Source organism: Pelodiscus sinensis, chromosome 19, assembly GCF_049634645.1.
Source record: "Pelodiscus sinensis isolate JC-2024 chromosome 19, ASM4963464v1, whole genome shotgun sequence".
NCBI lineage: Eukaryota > Metazoa > Chordata > Testudines > Trionychidae > Pelodiscus > Pelodiscus sinensis.
In genome coordinates this window covers 15,231,540-15,249,231 of record NC_134729.1, presented here as the reverse complement: position 1 = coordinate 15,249,231, position 17,692 = coordinate 15,231,540, and the positions used below count along the sequence as shown (strand labels likewise).

At 48.3% G+C, this 17,692-nt stretch overlaps 2 protein-coding genes across 5 annotated transcripts in view; both read left to right on the top strand.

The window, feature by feature from the left end:
* NCLN (nicalin) overlaps window positions 1-17,692 on the top strand; it is a 39,001-nt gene that overhangs the window by 16,199 nt on the left and 5,110 nt on the right. Inside the window, exons 8-16 of one of the 3 annotated variants that reach the window (XM_075902529.1) lie at window positions 6-145; window positions 701-879; window positions 1,397-1,484; window positions 1,806-1,844; window positions 1,960-2,123; window positions 3,267-3,320; window positions 3,413-3,491; window positions 6,473-6,573; window positions 6,863-15,806. In XM_075902529.1, the coding sequence (XP_075758644.1) occupies window positions 6-145; window positions 701-879; window positions 1,397-1,484; window positions 1,806-1,844; window positions 1,960-2,123; window positions 3,267-3,320; window positions 3,413-3,491; window positions 6,473-6,532 (803 nt within the window). In that variant the 3' untranslated portion in view covers window positions 6,533-6,573; window positions 6,863-15,806. Of the gene's footprint in view, window positions 1-5; window positions 146-700; window positions 880-1,396; window positions 1,485-1,805; window positions 1,845-1,959; window positions 2,124-3,266; window positions 3,321-3,412; window positions 3,492-6,472; window positions 15,807-17,692 lie in introns of all 3 variants that reach the window. The other 2 variants (XM_075902530.1, XM_075902528.1) reach the window with 2 other exon arrangements.
* CELF5 (CUGBP Elav-like family member 5) overlaps window positions 15,833-17,692 on the top strand; it is an 86,909-nt gene continuing 85,049 nt past the window's right edge. The window contains exon 1 of one of the 2 annotated variants that reach the window (XM_075902532.1): window positions 15,833-15,905. The gene's annotated coding sequence lies outside the window, so the exon portion shown is untranslated. The remainder of the gene's footprint in view (window positions 15,906-17,692) is intronic. The other variant, XM_075902533.1, reaches the window with a different exon arrangement.

Below are 17,692 nucleotides of genomic sequence, written 5' to 3'. Positions count from 1 at the left end.
TTCAGATTCCAGTTTGCTGCAGGATAATGTGGCTTTTGTGCTGTGCCTGGACACGCTGGGCAGAGGGAAAGGTCTTCACCTCCACGTCTCAAAACCTCCGAAGGAGGGGACCCTGCAGCATGCTTTTCTGAGGGAATTAGAGATGGTAATGATACGCATCAACTTTCCTGGGCTTGTGGGGGTGGGCGGGCTGCACATGTGCTGCATGGTTGCGCATTTAGGGGTGAGTAGCTATGGAGAGCTCTTCTGCTTTCATAAAGCATAGAGCATGTGAAGTTATTGTGGCTAAAAGCGATGAAGTCTCATGTCTGGTGGCCTTGATTTGGTGCAAGGAGTTTTCTACCATTTGGAAATCCAATGTGGAACAGATGGTGTCAGTTCCTTTTCTTTAGTACAATGTTTCCTTATAGAGCTTCTTGCTTGTAAGAACTGACTAGCCAGCTCCTGCCACAGATGGCTGCCTCAGCAGCTTGGTGATTGCAGAACGTTGCTTTAATAGTGAGCCAGGTTTCCAGGGTTGCTACATATTTTCCAGGTGCTTCTGCCTTAACCAGTCCTTCCTGAAGGATGTTGGCGGAAACATACCCTTGGAATAGGCTGGGAGAGGGAGGTGTTGCCATCGATAATACTAGAACTGCAGTCTGGGTCAGAACATGGTTCCTGGTCATCCTTTTCCTGGGCTGCATGTCGTCTTCCACAGGTGGTCGCCAGCCAGTTTCCAGAAGTGAAATTTTCCATGGTGCATAAGAAGATAAACCTGGCTGAGGACATGCTGGCATGGGAGCATGAACGCTTTGCGATCCGCCGCCTGCCTGCCTTCACCATCTCCCACCTGGAGAGCCACCGGGACGGCCTGCGCAACAGCATCATGGATGTGAGGTCAGTGGCTCTGAGGGAAGGCATCAGCGGAAGTTCAGTGGTGGCATGGGCGTTTGGGCTAGTGCAGAGCTGGCCCAAGCTATGGGCTGACCGGGCTACTGCCCAGGGCACCCCACTGTAGGGGGCACTGCATGGGGCTGCTGGACTGGGCGGGGGTGGGGCTGCACATGTGCTGGTGCCCTGGGAGCGGGGCCACACATGCACCGGGCACCTGGGGCAGGGCCACGCTCCTGGGGCCCGGGGTGTATGAATGGCTCAGGCTGGCCCTGGGCTAGTGGTACTTTATAAACACAGTTGGTCTGGTATCGTAATGTTCTCAAGTGATGGTAGCATATCAGGAACTCTTGAGAAATCAAGACCAAGAGCTGGAGGTGTTCAGTCTGTAACTCTGCTTTGATTAGGTGCCCTATTCTTCCTCCTTCATGAGTGAAGTTTCACCACAGTTGTATGAGTGAAAAGAGCTTTCCCAAGAGACAGCCATTAGCATAGCCAGACTTGTGCCTCCCTTCTCTTCTAGGTCACAAGTTGACTCAAAGACTCTTACCCGTAACACCAGGATCATTGCGGAGGCCTTGACTCGGGTCATCTACAACCTAACTGAGAAGGTATGTGTGTCCCCCTACAGGCACCCAATTGGCCAGGCCTTTCCAGATTAGGAATGTAAAGGGTTAACCAGTTACCTGGTAAGCATTAATCTTACCAGCATGCTTACCGGGGTAACCAGTTAACAAGCAGCCCAGGTTGGCCGGAGGAGCCTCGTGTTCATGGTGCGTTGTGGTGGGCCTGGCTTGGCCCTCCAGGGTTAACCAGTTAAACATACAGTTTAACTGCTTAACTTTATTTAAATGGGAATTTACATCCCTATTCCAGATTGTGTCTGCCACCATGCTGGCTTTCATCACTGCATCCCTTTTCTCTCTTCACAGGGAGCGCCTGCTGACCTGCAAATCTTCACAGAGCAGATGGTAAGGGAGCAGGGGTCATAGATGTTACCTGGGGTGGAGGGGAGTAAAGTGCTCTTGGAAACCTTTGATCAGCAGCATAAGTTTGTCTAATCTCCCTGGTGTCCTCTTTCTCCAGCAGATTCAGCAGGAACAGCTGGAGTCAGTGATGGACTGGCTGACCAGTCAGCCCAGAGCTGCCCAGCTTGTAGATAAAGACAGCACCTTCCTCAACACCTTAGAATATTACATGAGCCGCTATTTGAAGGATGTCAAGCAGCATCACGTGAAGGCTGATAAACGGTAATGGAGATACTTTGTGCTCCTCGCATAATTAAACTGACTTCCCCTTCCACTGCATCCCTGTCTCCTGAGGAGCAGCTTCTTGGTGTTCTCACTATGTGGAGGTGACTGCTGGCCATGGACAATGTGGGCACATGTTCTTTATTTTCTAAGGACACGTCTAGACTACCTTGGCTTTTGAAAAGATATGCAAATTCGGTGCACATTTGCATATCTTCTTCCAATCCCTTTTTTGGAAGAGGGGTTTTTTTGGGGGGGGGAAGCAGTCTAGACAGCAGTTTTTGCACAAAACCCTCCCTTTTTTTTCGAAAGAACACTTATTCCTCAAAAAACAAGGTTTACAGGGTTCTTTCGAAAAAGGGGGGATTTGTGCAAAAACCCCGTCTAGACTGCTCCCCCCCCCCAAAAAATAACTCTTCCAAAAAAGGGATTGAAAGAAAATATGCAAATTTGTGCCAAAATTGCATATCTTCTTTCGGAAGCCGAGGGTAGTTTTAGATGTGCCCTTAAGGGAAATTCTACCACCTTTAAGGCACTCTCAAAAATTCCAGTGGGCGTAAGAAGTCCAAGCTTTATCCATGAGAAGAGGGGAGTGCCTGTTTTTTTCACTGCTCAGCCCCCTCTGCCTCCAGAAGTCCACCTTGCTAAATATTGGTGTCCCCTGTCTGAATGCAGTGACAGGAGCAACCGTCTTCTGGCTCCAGGAGAGCATTGTCTGCTTGTGAACAAAGGCAGTCTCTTGTCCTGAGTTAGCTACTTGGTAGGGAGATGCTTGTGAGCCCAATAAGGTGTCTCCAGGGCACCTGCTCTTTGAGAAAGCTGAACATGTGTGTGGAAACGGGGGGCAATGAGTCGTTGTCTTGTGTGTGAATAAACAGCATTTTGCCCCTTTGGGAATAGGCTTCAGCTTTGCAAGGTTTCTCTTCTCTAGTTAGATAGAAGTATACTAGTTTGTCCGGGTAACTCCTGAGAGCTGTAAACTGGCCCAGTGGTATGTGCGACTGCCACGTTTGCCTGTCATGGGTTGCTTGCTTTTGTGGCGAGGGAGACAGGAGATGAGTGAGCTCTGGAGCTCTTCTTATTTCTGCTGGAACCATTGCCCAGAAATGTTGCACAATCTGAAGAGCTCGTTTTTTTCCTCAGGGACCCTGAGTTTGTTTTTTACGACCAGTTGAAGCAGGTGATGAACGCATACAGGTGTGTATTTCCCTTCAGGTGGGGTTGGGTCTATGTCTGTCTTTAGGGCTGTAGTTCCCTTGGTGACCTCACCCTTTGTCGGTCCATTTCAGGGTCAAACCAGCTATCTTTGACCTGCTTCTGGCTCTCTGTATAGCAGCCTACCTCGGAGTTGCCTATGTTGCGGTCCAGGTGAGGAAAATGGCATGATCCTTCTATTCCTTCACTTCCTTTTTAAGCTATAAGAATTTGAACCAGGTATGCAGCATGGGCACCCATGTCAAATTCAGCCTCTTCTCTGGAGGATAGAGGCCCCCTGATTTTTATGGCCCATTAATTCTTCTGGTGCTGATGTGTTCACCTCAATGGGTGTCTTCACAGTCTTACCAGGCTCATAATTCAGCTCCTTTCTGGCTCTGCAGCATATTCCTAAGAGGGGGTTGGACCAACCTAGAGCAGAATTCTTCTCTTGGGGATCATGGGCGGGAAAGGTGTGCTACATTGTTAGGTGATTAGCTTACATTCTGAGCTCTAATAGTTAGTGTGGGCTTCAGGCAGAGGGCCTGTCTGTGTTATCATTTGTTTGTATAACTTGTGTTGCGCATGCCCTGAGCAACATAACTTCTACCTCCCTAAGTGCCCGGACAGTGCTTCTGACAACATACCTACCACCTCTCACTGAGGCACTTCTGTTATGTACTATACTCTCGCCCCTTGGCACGGCGCATCTTCATCAGATGTGCTATAGCCACACAATTGCACTGCTGTAGACTAGCCCTGAGCCATCTGAGTTAAATCTGCCCTGCTGTATTAAGAGTTTACAGCCTGTGATGGGTCAGATCGTGCACTGAGATGCAAAACATCAGCACTCCAGATGCTTGAATTCAGACTGCTCAAAAAGATCTATGATTTTGTGCAATTAAGAAGAAACTCTCAATGTTTTGGAATATTAATACTTTCACGAATAATATCAGGAGACGTAGCAAGCAATTCAGTACATAGGAAATAAAGTAGCCCACGTTCAGATGGCAGGTTACATCAGAAGCATGCCACATTCTAAGCTTGTTGGCCTGTCAGTAGATTGAGGGAGCTATTACTTTGAAATGATAATGAGGCCATTGGGAGTCTGGCTCCTGATATGGGTTAAATGCTCAATGAAAGAGAACCAGGTGTGATACAGATTGAGACCCAAGCCCTGATTTTTTGTATTTTTTTTTAAAGATAGATGGCTTCAGGAAACAGCCACCATTTTGTGTTGTGTGTGTGTGTGGTGTGTGTGTGTGTGTGTGTGTGTGTGTGTGTGTGTGTGTGTGTGTGTGTGTGTGTGTGTGTGTGTGTGTGAGAGAGAGAGAGAGAGAGAGAGAGAGAGAGAGAGAGAGAGAGAGAGAGAGAGAGAGAGAGAGAGAGAGAGAGAGAGAGAGAGAGAGAGAGAGAGAGAGAGAGAGAGAGAGAGAGAGAGAGAGAGAGATGAGAGAGAGAGATGAGAGAGAGAGAGAGAGAGAGAGAGAGAGAGAAAACACACACATCTTTTCCTGTGGGACGTCACTCTGCATCCCGACTATTTCCACCCTCCCTCCCCTTTCTCTAGTGCTTGGCTGCTGCACAGAGCCTGGGGAGGCCATGGAGTAGCCTCCTTCCCCGGGAGGAGGTGGAGCACAGCCTTTCCTCTCTCTTCCCCCCCTTTGCCCAGTGCTCCGGGGAAGGGGGGCCAAATCCATGAGCCGCACGACCCAGGAGCCACGCAGCCTCTTCCCTCCCCTTTTTCCCTGTGCTTGGGAGGTGTGAAGCTGCAAGTCGTGCGGCCCCGGGAGCTGTGTGGCCTTTCTTCTCCCCCCACCTCCCCAGTGCTGGGGGGGGGGGGGGCAGAAGCCATTCCTTCTCTGGTGATCTAGGGGGCCAGAAGCTGCGTACCCTCTCTGCACCCATGCCCCCTCACACACCCTAGAGGGGGGGAGAGCCAGGACAGCCTTGCTTCAGCCCCCCTCCCTGGCAGCCATGGGGAGGGGCAAGAGCCAGGGAAGCCTCGGGATCAGGGGTAAAGGGGAGAAGGCTGGGGCCAAGGTGGCCTCAGCCCCTCCTGGGTGGGGGGGGCAGTGCCAGGACTGCCACACAGTGGCCGGGGGGGAGGGGGGCCTGGGGCTGCCTACCCGCAGAGATTATGGTTGGCGAGCATGGCAAGTAGGGGGCACTGCCCCCTAGTATATATTAAATAGAAAGAAAAGCACAACTGCTCTTGAATAATTCAAAAGGTCCTACCCACCTTATTTCTTATTGGTTGATTAGATTGATTATGGGTCACTGGGAGATTGCTGCTGAGGTTTGGGTTTCTAAGCATTTGTTTATATCTGCAGGAGCTAATTAAAAGAAATTAGGAATCATGGGTTTTTAAATAAAACTGCAAAAAATAAACCCATGTTAAAGGATTAACAGTTGGCCTTAATCTGTGGTTTCACCTGTTATGCTTTGCAATCTCAAAATCATGACAAGCCAGATGTTACTATCAGTGGACCAGATCACACATGCACTGAAGTCAGTAGGAGTTTTGCCAGACATTTCTATTGGAGCAGATTCCAAAAATACTAATTGCTGTTTAACAGCAAATACCTACAGCAATTTTCCATGAAAACAGGAGTTGATAATGGTAATGTGGGTAAGCTCAGTGGGCATTTCTGTAAATCATTCATTGTCCTTTCCTTATAACCCTTGCTTCACTAGCAGTCATGTACTAACTGAACCTAGTTTGTCAAACCCTGAGCAGCTCTATCCAGAACGAGGCAGAGTTCTCCTTAGGGTAGTGATATAAGCGCAAACTAGGGACAGAAAATACCGATTAACCAGTTAATTGGTTAAATGTTAGGTTGACACTCCCAGTGATGGGACCAGGGGGCTGCTGCCATCTCCTGGCCCTGCTCTGGGGGTGGGGGTCACTTCCGGGCACTGGTCAACCGGTACCTGGTAAGCATCACCCAGTAAGGGTGATGCTTCCTGGGTAACCAGTTAACTGGTTACCTGTTCACACTCTTAGTGCAAACTCAGCTCTGAGACAGATTCTGCATTTCTATGCTAGCACTGCATAATGAGCTCCTTCCTTCTTGCGTGCAGAGAACACCACATATTGCCTGTTTGCTAGCACTAACATGGACTCATTGCTCTTTTCCCCCTCCCTTTTCTAGCACTTTGGTCTCCTTTACAAGATGGTACAAAGATTATCCCTTAAATCCAAGCAGCAGTGAAGTGACAAATCATCAATCTGCGGAGCAGCACTGAGTCACCGGTGAGCCTCGCAGGAGCTTCTGCCTTCCACTGACTCCTGCCATTTCTCCCTCTCTCCCCTAACCTCCTTGGAGGAAGGAGGAAAACCGAGATTAGCAGAACTTTCCACTCTTCTGCACCTTTTCAAGGTTTCTCCTCACCTTGCCTACTTTCTTCATTTTGTGGCGAGGGAGATGTGCAGAGACTCTGTCAATGCCTGCAGATTGTTTAAACACTGTCTGATTTAAAGCTTCCCCCCCAACAGTGAGTTTCTGTAAGTGCGAAGGTGTTGAACCCGGTTTCTTTCTCAGACATGTGCCATAGAGTCAGCTTGGAGACTGAATCTACAAGACAAAGGGATGGACAGCTCTGTCCAGCCAACTGGACTCAGAGCACTCGTTTTTAAAAATGTGCACATGTAAATTAAAACAGAATGATTAGCACGTTTCATACTGCACCTCTTCCTTCAGCTTTCTCCCTGGCACCAGGAAGGAGCACTCGGCAAGCAGCGTCTTCAGCAAATGGTTGATTGCATTTTCTTTGGACAGTGCACTTACCTGGCTCTCTTTTGGGGAGTGCACTGTACACGGTCTGGACTGGTAATCTAATTGGGAAATGCAAAAGGGTCATTAACTAGATGCCATAGTAGGATTCCTTCCATAGCATGTTCTGCTCCCTCAGCTGCAGGCTACATTTGCCCTGCCCCAATTTCTTTGAAGTTTTATGCCTTTGAGTTTGATGCTATTGCCACTCTGTGCTTAACTCTCATTTGTGTATTTTCTTTTCCCTTTTCCCCTGTTCATAGTTACTGCAGGATCAGGTCGAAAGCCGCCTTTATATTTAAGTCCTTTGATGGTTATATTAATAATATAAGCAGGAACAACCTAGTTCCTGCCGTTATCTCTGGTTAATAATGCATTCACTTCCATTTCTTTCTCTTTCCCACTTGTGGTTGGGCAGATTTTAGCCCTGTTCACCTTCATCTCAGGGTCTTGTTTAGCATTTCTCATCATTATTATTTATAAAACACTGGTCCTAGCCTATTATTGGTAACTTACCAAAGCTCCATTGTTGCTTCCTTGACGTGCACCCCAGGGTATGTTTGCAAGGAGACGAGATGTTAGTGATTTGTTGTTTTTTTTTTTTAAAGAAGGATTTATAAAAATGTCATTAAATGTTACTGTTTCCAGGTTGTAGCTAAGAGCACGTTTTACAGCTGGAGCTCACTTGTTCACCAATGCTTTTGTTCTCAAACAAGATCTTGCTGCTTCTGTTTGCTAATATATTAGGATAAAGAAATTGCACTGTTGCCTACAACTATCAATGCATGTGCAGAGGCCTGGGAATTTTTCATTCTAGACAGACATGACAAAGTGTGATGTCTCTCAGTTTTAAACCCCTCTGAAGTCCATAGCCTGAAGTACCATTTTCTGATGGGTCCTCAGACTGCTAGCAGATGAGGTGCAACAGTGTGGTGACAGCCATGTCCTTACATGGAAACCTCTCAAGACCATTCCCAAAACTTCTAGATCAGTGGTCTCTGTAGCTGACACTTGAAAGACCAAATCTCCTGCAGGCAACAGAAATCTAACTTTTAAAGTACTATATATGCATAGAAATACAGTAACTACAAAAAGTATGTCTGCCAGCTAAGATGACTCTCTTTATTTAAAATCCCACTTTCCATTTGAGGTTGAATTTCTGTCTTGTGTGGGGCTTGGAGTAGAACTATTCACCTTCCTCTAAGCAAGAAAAACATCAGGTGTGTCCTTGTTTGCATTATTCATTGTAGACACATTAGCTGGGGAAAAGTGGGAGTGGATGGCCAAAGGTCCTTAGTAATATTGCTCTTTGGATGAGGATCTTTCTTTTTCAACCTTTTTTAAAGCAAGAGAAAATTCACCTTGTTCTAGGTTCTTCACAATGTGGGCAAGCTTTCCAAAACTCAGAGGCTCGCTCTTTAAAGGGCCTGATTAGCAGAATCTGTTGCTGAGTTTCTTTAGATCCAGTGATTTTGGATGGTATTATAGGTGCCCAGTACTTCTGAAAATCAGGCTCTAGAGGCAAGATCACACTGTATCGTTGGGGGTTTTAGCACCACTTCTAGGCAAGACATTCTTGATGGATTTGGAGCCTGTTTTCTTCCTGTTTTGAAACAGTTGAAGGAAAAACTTGCCTGCCATTAGCTTTTATGCCCTCCAACATAGGAGGAGCAATTGCATGGAGATCTCTGCTCAGCCCTAGGATGCAGCATGCCCAATACAGATAGTTTGCATATGCTGAGTAAGAGGCTAGAATCTCAGGAGCATTTACCTGCCAGACTAAGATGTTATAACGAAGTTTATAAGATAACTAAGCTTGTAATGGTTGCAGCTTGCTAGTGCTCTACACCCCAAAGAATGTTTCCAAAATTCCCCATCCCAACTCATTACTGAACCAGGCTTCCTGGGCCACTGTTACTCCCAATAGACTAGCTAATAGGAAATAAGTCATTCACAATTCTGCTTCAATTCACTCTAACATACATGTTATTTTAGAGGTTTGTGTCCATTTGGAAGAGCGTCTCCTAAATGGTAAGAGCTAACACTGCTAAATTTGGTATGCAGCTTCCTCTTCTCTCTTAAAGCAAGGCCAGGGTTGGGTTGTGACAGGAAAACGAGATGTGCCTGGAATTTGATAGTTTTGGGGGGAGAGGGAGAGAGAGGAGGGACACAATCATTATACCACCTCTGTGGGCAGCAAGCCTGCAGGGGAGAGCTATCCTGCAGAGTGACCATGGGGCAGCCATACCACCAACGTAGTGGCCAGCTGGGGATCTGGCTCCGCCATCTTGCCTGCCATTGGTAAGTGGCCTCCATTGCTATTCCTGCCCCTCCCCCAGAGCACCACTGGAGCGGCCAGCCCAGTTCCAGCCACACCACACAGGACCCATTGGCGCACCCATAGGTGCTGGAGATGCAGCAGTGTTTGGTGGTTTCCATTTACAACCTTTCCAGTTTGGTTCAGTGGCTCTCTGCACCCCCCTTCTATACAGATTTCTCCAGCCCCTCTCCTGAAGCCTGAGACTAATACATATATGAACCATTGATTGCAGTTCTGCACCCTTCCAGGTTGTAGTATTAAACCAACCATTTGCAGAGCCTTGCATGGCAGGAAATCAGTCTTAGAAGTTTGGATACTATCAAGAATGTAGTGGCAGGGTGGGGCTGCTTGGTTATAATGCACATTCAAGGGCAGTGGCAAATGATGCCCTGTTCTCTTCACAGCTCAAAGCAATTTATGCTACCTTGTTTAGGCCTGCCCACCCTATCCTGTCACTATAGAAAGTAAGTTCAGCTGATGGTAATTACTGCAGCTAGTGGTATTGCATGGCAGATCAAAGCGTTTCCTAGTGATACCAGTGCATTTATATAATCATAAATGAGAGAGAATTACAGCCTCCTTGCACCTGAAGATCTGTTCAAATCTGGTGTAAACATTTAATGGGGAGGGGAATTAACCACTAGAACAATTTACCAAGGGTCATGATGGATTTTCCATGACTGACCATTTTAAAATCAAGATGAGATGGTTTTTGAAAGATGTGCTCCAGTAATTGTTTTGGGGAAGCACTACAGCCTGTGTTGTACATGAGGTCAGATTAGATGATTGCAGTGGTCTCTTCTGGCCTTGGAATCTATCAGTGCAATCCTGCTATTGCAGGGCTGGACATTGGAACACTTTATTGCTGGGCATTACCAGTTTTGCAGGGTTCTCCTTGCAGTCAAACTAGAAACTTTCAACCCATCCTTGTGCTGTCCTTTGGGTTGGTTTGTAATGACAAAAAGCAATGATGCTGTACAGAGGCAGGTTCATATTTCACTGTATCTGCTTAATCTTCCCAACCATAAAATAGGCACAGAAAGAAATCCAAATGCAATTTGTTTTAGCTTTATAGATTCCAGGACCAGAAGGGACCACTGATCTCTCAGATATTTCTGAAGGGCATTGTCCACTCTTAGCATAGCTATGTACCCTATGTCTGCTTTTGGTTTGTAAGGCGATTGCTTTGTGGGCAGAAGAAATAATTAAAATGGATTGTCAAGTTCATGCTGGTGGGCCAAGATAATACCTTAGCTAAAACACAGTGCAATGGGACAATACTGCTACATCCTTGTCAACTTTACCTGTTATCCTGAGGGATGAAACTCAGTACACTGCAGAAATATGTATGCTTTCTAAACAGGTTTTATCTATTGCAACCATTTTTCAGTGTCTCTACATACACAGACTGCTGGGAAGGCTACACACATGTAACTCGCCTGTATGCTACAGCTAAGATTTTTTTTAACTTGTTTTGCTCACAAGAAAATCAAGCCAGAGTCATTAGGTTTGATAGGAGTAGATTCCGTGGACAATATTGATTTTTTTTTTTTTTTTTTTTGGCTAATAGAATTTTTAATCACTACACTGTTTATAATTTCTGTAAAAGAGAAGAAACTGGAAGTTGTCATTGTTGCTATTGTCTTCCTGTAAAGCCAGGTACATAACAATTGCAGTAGAGAAAGTTTACACATCATGGGTGAAATCTGGTTCTCTTGAGACTCAGCATTGCATTAAGATTTGATGAATCCCTTTAAGCTAACTTTCCTTGAATTCAGTAGTTTTGCTTAACTGAAGGATTGCAGAATTTGTCCAGGCAACAGTGTTTACTATTTCTGAAAAGCTGGCTGCCTTGAAATCCTGCCTCGTACATGCTACCTCCACAATTTAGTCCTATGTTTGCATTGTACCTTCTGATCTTCCCATACTTAATATTCTGCATGTGCAAAAGGGACTTTTCAAACACCTCACTTAGATATAGGTAGGTGAAAACTGAAAGGTGACCCTACCCTTTGAGGATGAGCTATTAGGAAAATTTTAAACTATAGATTTCTGCCACTTGGTTTGGTTTGAGCAAAGCAAACCAGCACCAGAAAACCTATAACATGCACCAAAACATATGGGCTTGAAATGAGACGTCCATGCTTTTTTTCAGCTACCCATAACGAAAGCATCTTAATAAATTTTGCTCATATATTCCAAAACCATCATCTGTGCTGTGATGAAGAATGGGATAACTTCAATTGAATTTATGTATTCTGAGCATGTAAAATTGAAGTTCTAGATTAAAGTATTGGCTCCCTCAATTTTCTGTGCTCATTACTATAATTCGTTTTAGGCTTCATACGAACCATTGGCTCCTAAGGCTTCCTAAATGAAGCTCCCAGAACTCATTCATCTGAGAAACCCAAAAAGAATGCTTAAAGGGGTTAGTTAAATCTTCATGCAGTTCTGAGACATGGAGCTACAATGTATTTTCTTTTGTGGCTCTGCCAGTTGCTTTTAAAAGTAAGACTCTTAGCTATCAGTTGGATGTGTTATCTGCCCCCATATTATTCAGCAATTGAAGATCATGCCTGTATCTCTGCTTGTGAGAACCCTGAGCAATACCCTCATTTTTTCCCCCTAACATCCTACATCTATTAACTCTTGTTCTGTAACTACCATTTTGTCAGTTCAGGAGGATCCAACATAACCTTCCATCACTTCACTTTGTTTGTCCTGGAGCAGCTGTGAATGAGTCAAGGGAAGCACTGCTCTCTTCCTGCTGAGGCATGATTAGACTTTCATAGAATCATAGAATAATAGGACTGGAAGGGACCTCGAGAGGTCATCGAGTCCAGCCCCCCGCCCTCAAGGCAGGATCAAGCTCCGTCTACACCATCCCTGACAGATGTCTATCTAACCTGTTCTTAAATATCTCCAGAGAGGGAGATTCCACCACCTCCCTTGGCAATTTATTCCAATATTTGACCACCCTGACAGTTAGGAATTTTTTCCTAATGTCCAATCTAAACCTCCCCTGCTGCACTTTAAGCCCATTACTCCTTGTCCTGTCCTCAGAAACCAAGAGGAACAAATTTTCTCCTTCCTCCTTGTGACACCCTTTTAGATATTTGAAAACCGCTATCATGTCCCCCCTTAATCTTCTTTTTTCCAAAGTAAACAAGCCCAGTTCATGAAGCCTGGCTTCATAGGTCATGTTCTCTAAACCTTTAATCATTCTTGTCGCTCTTCTCTGTACCCTTTCCAATTTCTCCACATCTTTCTTGAAATGTGGCGCCCAGAACTGGACACAGTACTCCAGCTGAGGCCTAACTAGTGCAGAGTAGAGCAGCAGAATGACTTCACAAGTTTTGCTTACAACACACCTGTTGATACAACCTAGAATCATATTTGCTTTTTTTGCAACAGCATCACACTGTTGGCTCATATTCAACTTGTGGTCCACTATGACCCCTAGATCCCTTTCCGCCATGCTCCTTCCTAGACAGTCGCTTCCCATCTTGTATGTATGGAACTGATTGTTCCTTCCTAAGTGGAGCACTTTGCATTTCTCTTTATTAAACCTCATCCTGTTTACCTCTGACCATTTCTCTAACTTGCTAAGGTCATTTTGAATTATGTCCCTATCCTCCAAAGAAGTTGCAACCCCACCCAGTTTGGTATCATCTGCAAACTTAATAAGCGTACTCTCTATCCCAATATCTACATCATTGATGAAGATATTGAACAGTACGGGTCCCAAAACAGACCCTTGAGGAACTCCACTTGTTATCCCTTTCCAGCATGATTTAGAACCATTAACAACAACTCTCTGACTACGGTTATCCAGCCAATTATGCACCCACCTTATCGTGGCCCTATCGAAGTTATATTTGCCTAGTTTATCAATAAGAATATCATGCGAGACCGTATCAAATGCCTTACTAAAGTCTAGTAACTAATGCTCTTAGCCCTGGTAATCTGCAAACACAAATCTGGATTTCTTTGCACATAAATGGCCTTCTCCTCTGCAAGTGTGGAGTGCTATCTCTAGTTCATCAAATTATTCCGGTGCTACCACTACTAGGCTACAGAACTATTCACTAACACTGATACAAGTTTTCATAACTCCTCTTCTTGACTTAGACATGTCTACTGTTGGCTGGCTGACACCACTCGGTTCTGGCCAGTCTCCATTCTCTGTTGGAGGAAGGAGTACCAAACACAGGCACAATGGGGAATTTTTAATTTTCACTGCCAGAGATTTTTTTTTTTTAATTTACTAGAGAGACTTTTGTTGGATTTTTCTTGTCTTTTCCCAGAATCACTCAGTGCATTTAATTAGTCAGGGAACGTGCATTCTGGAGAGAAAATGTTCTAGAAAAGAGAAAAAATCATTACCAACAGACATGTCTTTGAGTACCTGGGAGGTGAGCCTGTTGCCTATGACTAGGTCTGGTATGGTAAAACAGCCACAGACGAGGTGGCTGTAACTAAATTTCATACTGGGCTACCACACTTAGCAAATGAAACTTTTTGGCAAAAGGCTACAGGGACGCAGCAGCAGCTTTCAGTTTCTGGTGCTGTAGCAAGTATCTGACATGACCAGCGGGCACTCGTGCCCAGGACTATAACTACAGCAAGCCCCAGAGTTTATATGACAAAAGTCTTGGATCGTGTGCCTTTTGTGCGTTATAGGAGTTAGCCATCTTTTTAATATACTGGAGAAACTGAGAAAAAGCAACGGGGATGTTGGAACATCTTCCATTGCTATAATATCTTACATTCTTTACAATCTTAAAAACTTGTCTCACCAACAGAGGTTGATCCAATAAAAGATATTCCCTCACCCATCTTGTCTCTTTAATATCCTGGAATCAACACAGCTACAGCCTTACAATATGAAATAGCTGTATGCTATTTATATACAGGGCTCCTGAAATGCAACCTGTTCTGGAGTGACACATGCACAAACACTACAAGTCAGGATGATGATTATTAGTGCTTGACTACACAAATTAATTTGGGTTAAGAAAGGCTATGAAAAAGTCCGTTTTATTCCAAATCCACAATGCTAATTTATCATAAAGCATTCCTATTGCAGAATAAAAGCATATGCAGACAGAGTTCATCAGGAACAACTATTTTGGAATAAAACTCAGCCTTGGATTACACTACTGGGGGGTTATTTGGAAATAAGCAGAGTCTCCACACTATTGGGCCTGTTTTGAAATAATGGGCTGCTTATTTCAAAAGGTGTACTCCTGCTTTCCACAGGAAATAAGCTTATTTTGAAAGTTATTTTGGGAGATATTTCCAATTTAGTTATTTCAAAATAATTTTCTGGACATACCTTCAGTGTAGACAAGCTCTTCCCCATGAAAAACAGCATGGCTATGTCTACACTCGTGGTGGCTTGTGCGAGTAATATGCAAATGAGGCTAAGTGTAGAATATTGCTGACTCTCATTTGCATACCTAATGAGCCACCATTTTTTCAGAAGAGGCTGTTGTGCAAGAAGGAGGCTACGTATACACTGGCATGATTTTCCGGAAATGCTTTTAACAAAAGTTTTCCATTAAAAGCATTTTCGGAAAAGCGCGTCTAGATTGGCAGAACGCTTTTCCAGAAAACAACTCTCTGCTGTCTACACTGGCCCTTTTGCGCAAAAGTTTTTTGGAAAAAGATTTTTACCTGAACGGGAGCAGCATAGTATTTCCGCAAAAGCACTGCCAACCTTACATGAGATCATCAGTGCTTTTGTGGAAATTCAAGCGGCCAGTGTAGACAGCTGGCAAGTTTTTCCAGACAAGCAGATGATTTTGCGGAAGAACTTGCTAGTCTAGACAGAGCCGGAGTGTCTACACTGCCCCTTCTTGTGCAAGAACAACCCTCTTGCGTAATGCTGTAACACCTGTTACTTTTCAGGAAGAACAGCATTGCGCAAGAGGGTTTTTCTTGTGCAAGAAGGGGCCGTGTAGGTGCTGCTCCTTGCGCAAGAGCCTTGTCTGAAAAAAATGGTGGCTCATTAGGTATGCAAATGAGACTCAGCGATACTCCAGCTTAGCCTCATTTGCATAGGACTCGCTGAAGAAGCCGTGGGTGTAGACAGCCCACGGGTGCTTTGGTGGCCAGGTGAGCTGGAGAACCGTCACGTGAAGGCCTCCCCCTACAAACGCCGCAGCTGGATTTGCGGGGAGCGCGTGGTTGCTATTCCCGGGAGCCCTCGGCCCCGCCCCAGAGCGCCCCTCCCGGGCTGCAAATGGAACCCAGGTGCCCGGGCTCCCAGCTCGCGCCCGCTCCCTGCCCCGCCGAGGAGCCTGGCCGCCTGGGTGACGTCACGGCGATGGGCTGGGCCGAGGGCGGGGATATTGGGGGAGTCGGGCTTAGCCATTGGCTGGAAGGACGGTGAGTGGCAGGAGCCGGTGCTAGGAGGGAGGCGCGGGCTCAGTGGGCGGGGCCCAGCGCTCGGAGTCAGAGGGTCCTGCTCGCGCCGTTGCCTGCCAGGTACGGGGGGGGGCACTGAGGCCCCGCCCCTTTGCCTCGCCCGCGTAGACCCTCCCCCACCCCCCATAGGCTCCTGCAGCCCCCCCGTGCAGCCCCCCACATCCCTCCTGCCCCCCATGCAGCCCCCCCTGGAGCCTCCAACATCCCTCCTGCCCCTATAGGCTCCTCCAACATCCCTCCTGCCCCTATAGGCTCCTCCAGCCCCCCCTGGAGCCCCCCACATCCCTCCTGCCCCCACAGGCTCCTCCAGCCCCCCATGCAGCCCCCCACATCCCTCCTGCCCCCACAGGCTCCTCGAGCCCCCCACATCCCTCCTGCCCCCCAAAGGCTCCTCCAGCCCCCCATGCAGCCCCCCACATCCCTCCTGCCCCCATAGGCTCCTCCAGCCCCCCCATAGAGCCCCCCACATCCCTCCTGCCCCCATAGGCTCCTCCAGCCCCCCATAGAGCCCCCCACATCCCTCCTGCCCCCCATAGGCTCCTCCAGCCCCCCACATCCCTCCTGCCCCCATAGGCTCCTCCAGCCCCCCATAGAGCCCCCCACATCCCTCCTGCCCCCCATAGGCTCCTCCAGCCCCCCATGGAGCCCCCCACATCCCTCCTGCCCCCATAGGCTCCTCCAGCCCCCCATAGAGCCCCCCACATCCCTCCTGCCCCCCACAGGCTCCTCCAGCCCCCCCATGGAGCCCCCCACATCCCTCCTGCCCCCCATAGGCTCCTCCAGCCCCCCACATCCCTCCTGCCCCCATAGGCTCCTCCAGCCCCCCATAGAGCCCCCCACATCCCTCCTGCCCCCCATAGGCTCCTCCAGCCCCCCATAGAGCCCCCCACATCCCTCCTGCCCCCCACAGGCTCCTCCAGCCCCCCATGGAGCCCCCCACATCCCTCCTGCCCCCATAGGCTCCTCCAGCCCCCCATGGAGCCCCCCACATCCCTCCTGCCCCCATAGGCTCCTCCAGCCTCCCCATGGAGCCCCCCCACATCCCTCCTGCCCCCATAGGCTCCTCCAGCCCCCCCATGGAGCCCCCCCCCACATCCCTCCTGCCCCCATAGGCTCCTCCAGCCCCCCCATGGCACCCCCCACATCCCTCCTGCCCCCACAGGCTCCTCCAGCCCCCCCATGGAGCCCCCCACATCCCTCCTGCCCCCACAGGCTCCTCCAGCCCCCCATGGAGCCCCCCACATCCCTCCTGCCCCCACAGGCTCCTCCAGCCCCCCATGCAGCCCCCCACATCCCTCCTGCCCCCACAGGCTCCTCGAGCCCCCCACATCCCTCCTGCCCCCCAAAGGCTCCTCCAGCCCCCCATGCAGCCCCCCACATCCCTCCTGCCCCCATAGGCTCCTCCAGCCCCCCATAGAGCCCCCCACATTCCTCCTGCCCCCATAGGCTCCTCCAGCCCCCCATAGAGCCCCCCACATCCCTCCTGCCCCCCATAGGCTCCTCCAGCCCCCCACATCCCTCCTGCCCCCATAGGCTCCTCCAGCCCCCCATAGAGCCCCCCACATCCCTCCTGCCCCCCATAGGCTCCTCCAGCCCCCCATAGAGCCCCCCACATCCCTCCTGCCCCCATAGGCTCCTCCAGCCCCCCATGGAGCCCCCCACATCCCTCCTGCCCCCATAGGCTCCTCCAGCCCCCCATGGAGCCCCCCACATCCCTCCTGCCCCCATAGGCTCCTCCAGCCCCCCATAGAGCCCCCCACATCCCTCCTGCCCCCCACAGGCTCCTCCAGCCCCCCCATGGAGCCCCCCACATCCCTCCTGCCCCCCATAGGCTCCTCCAGCCCCCC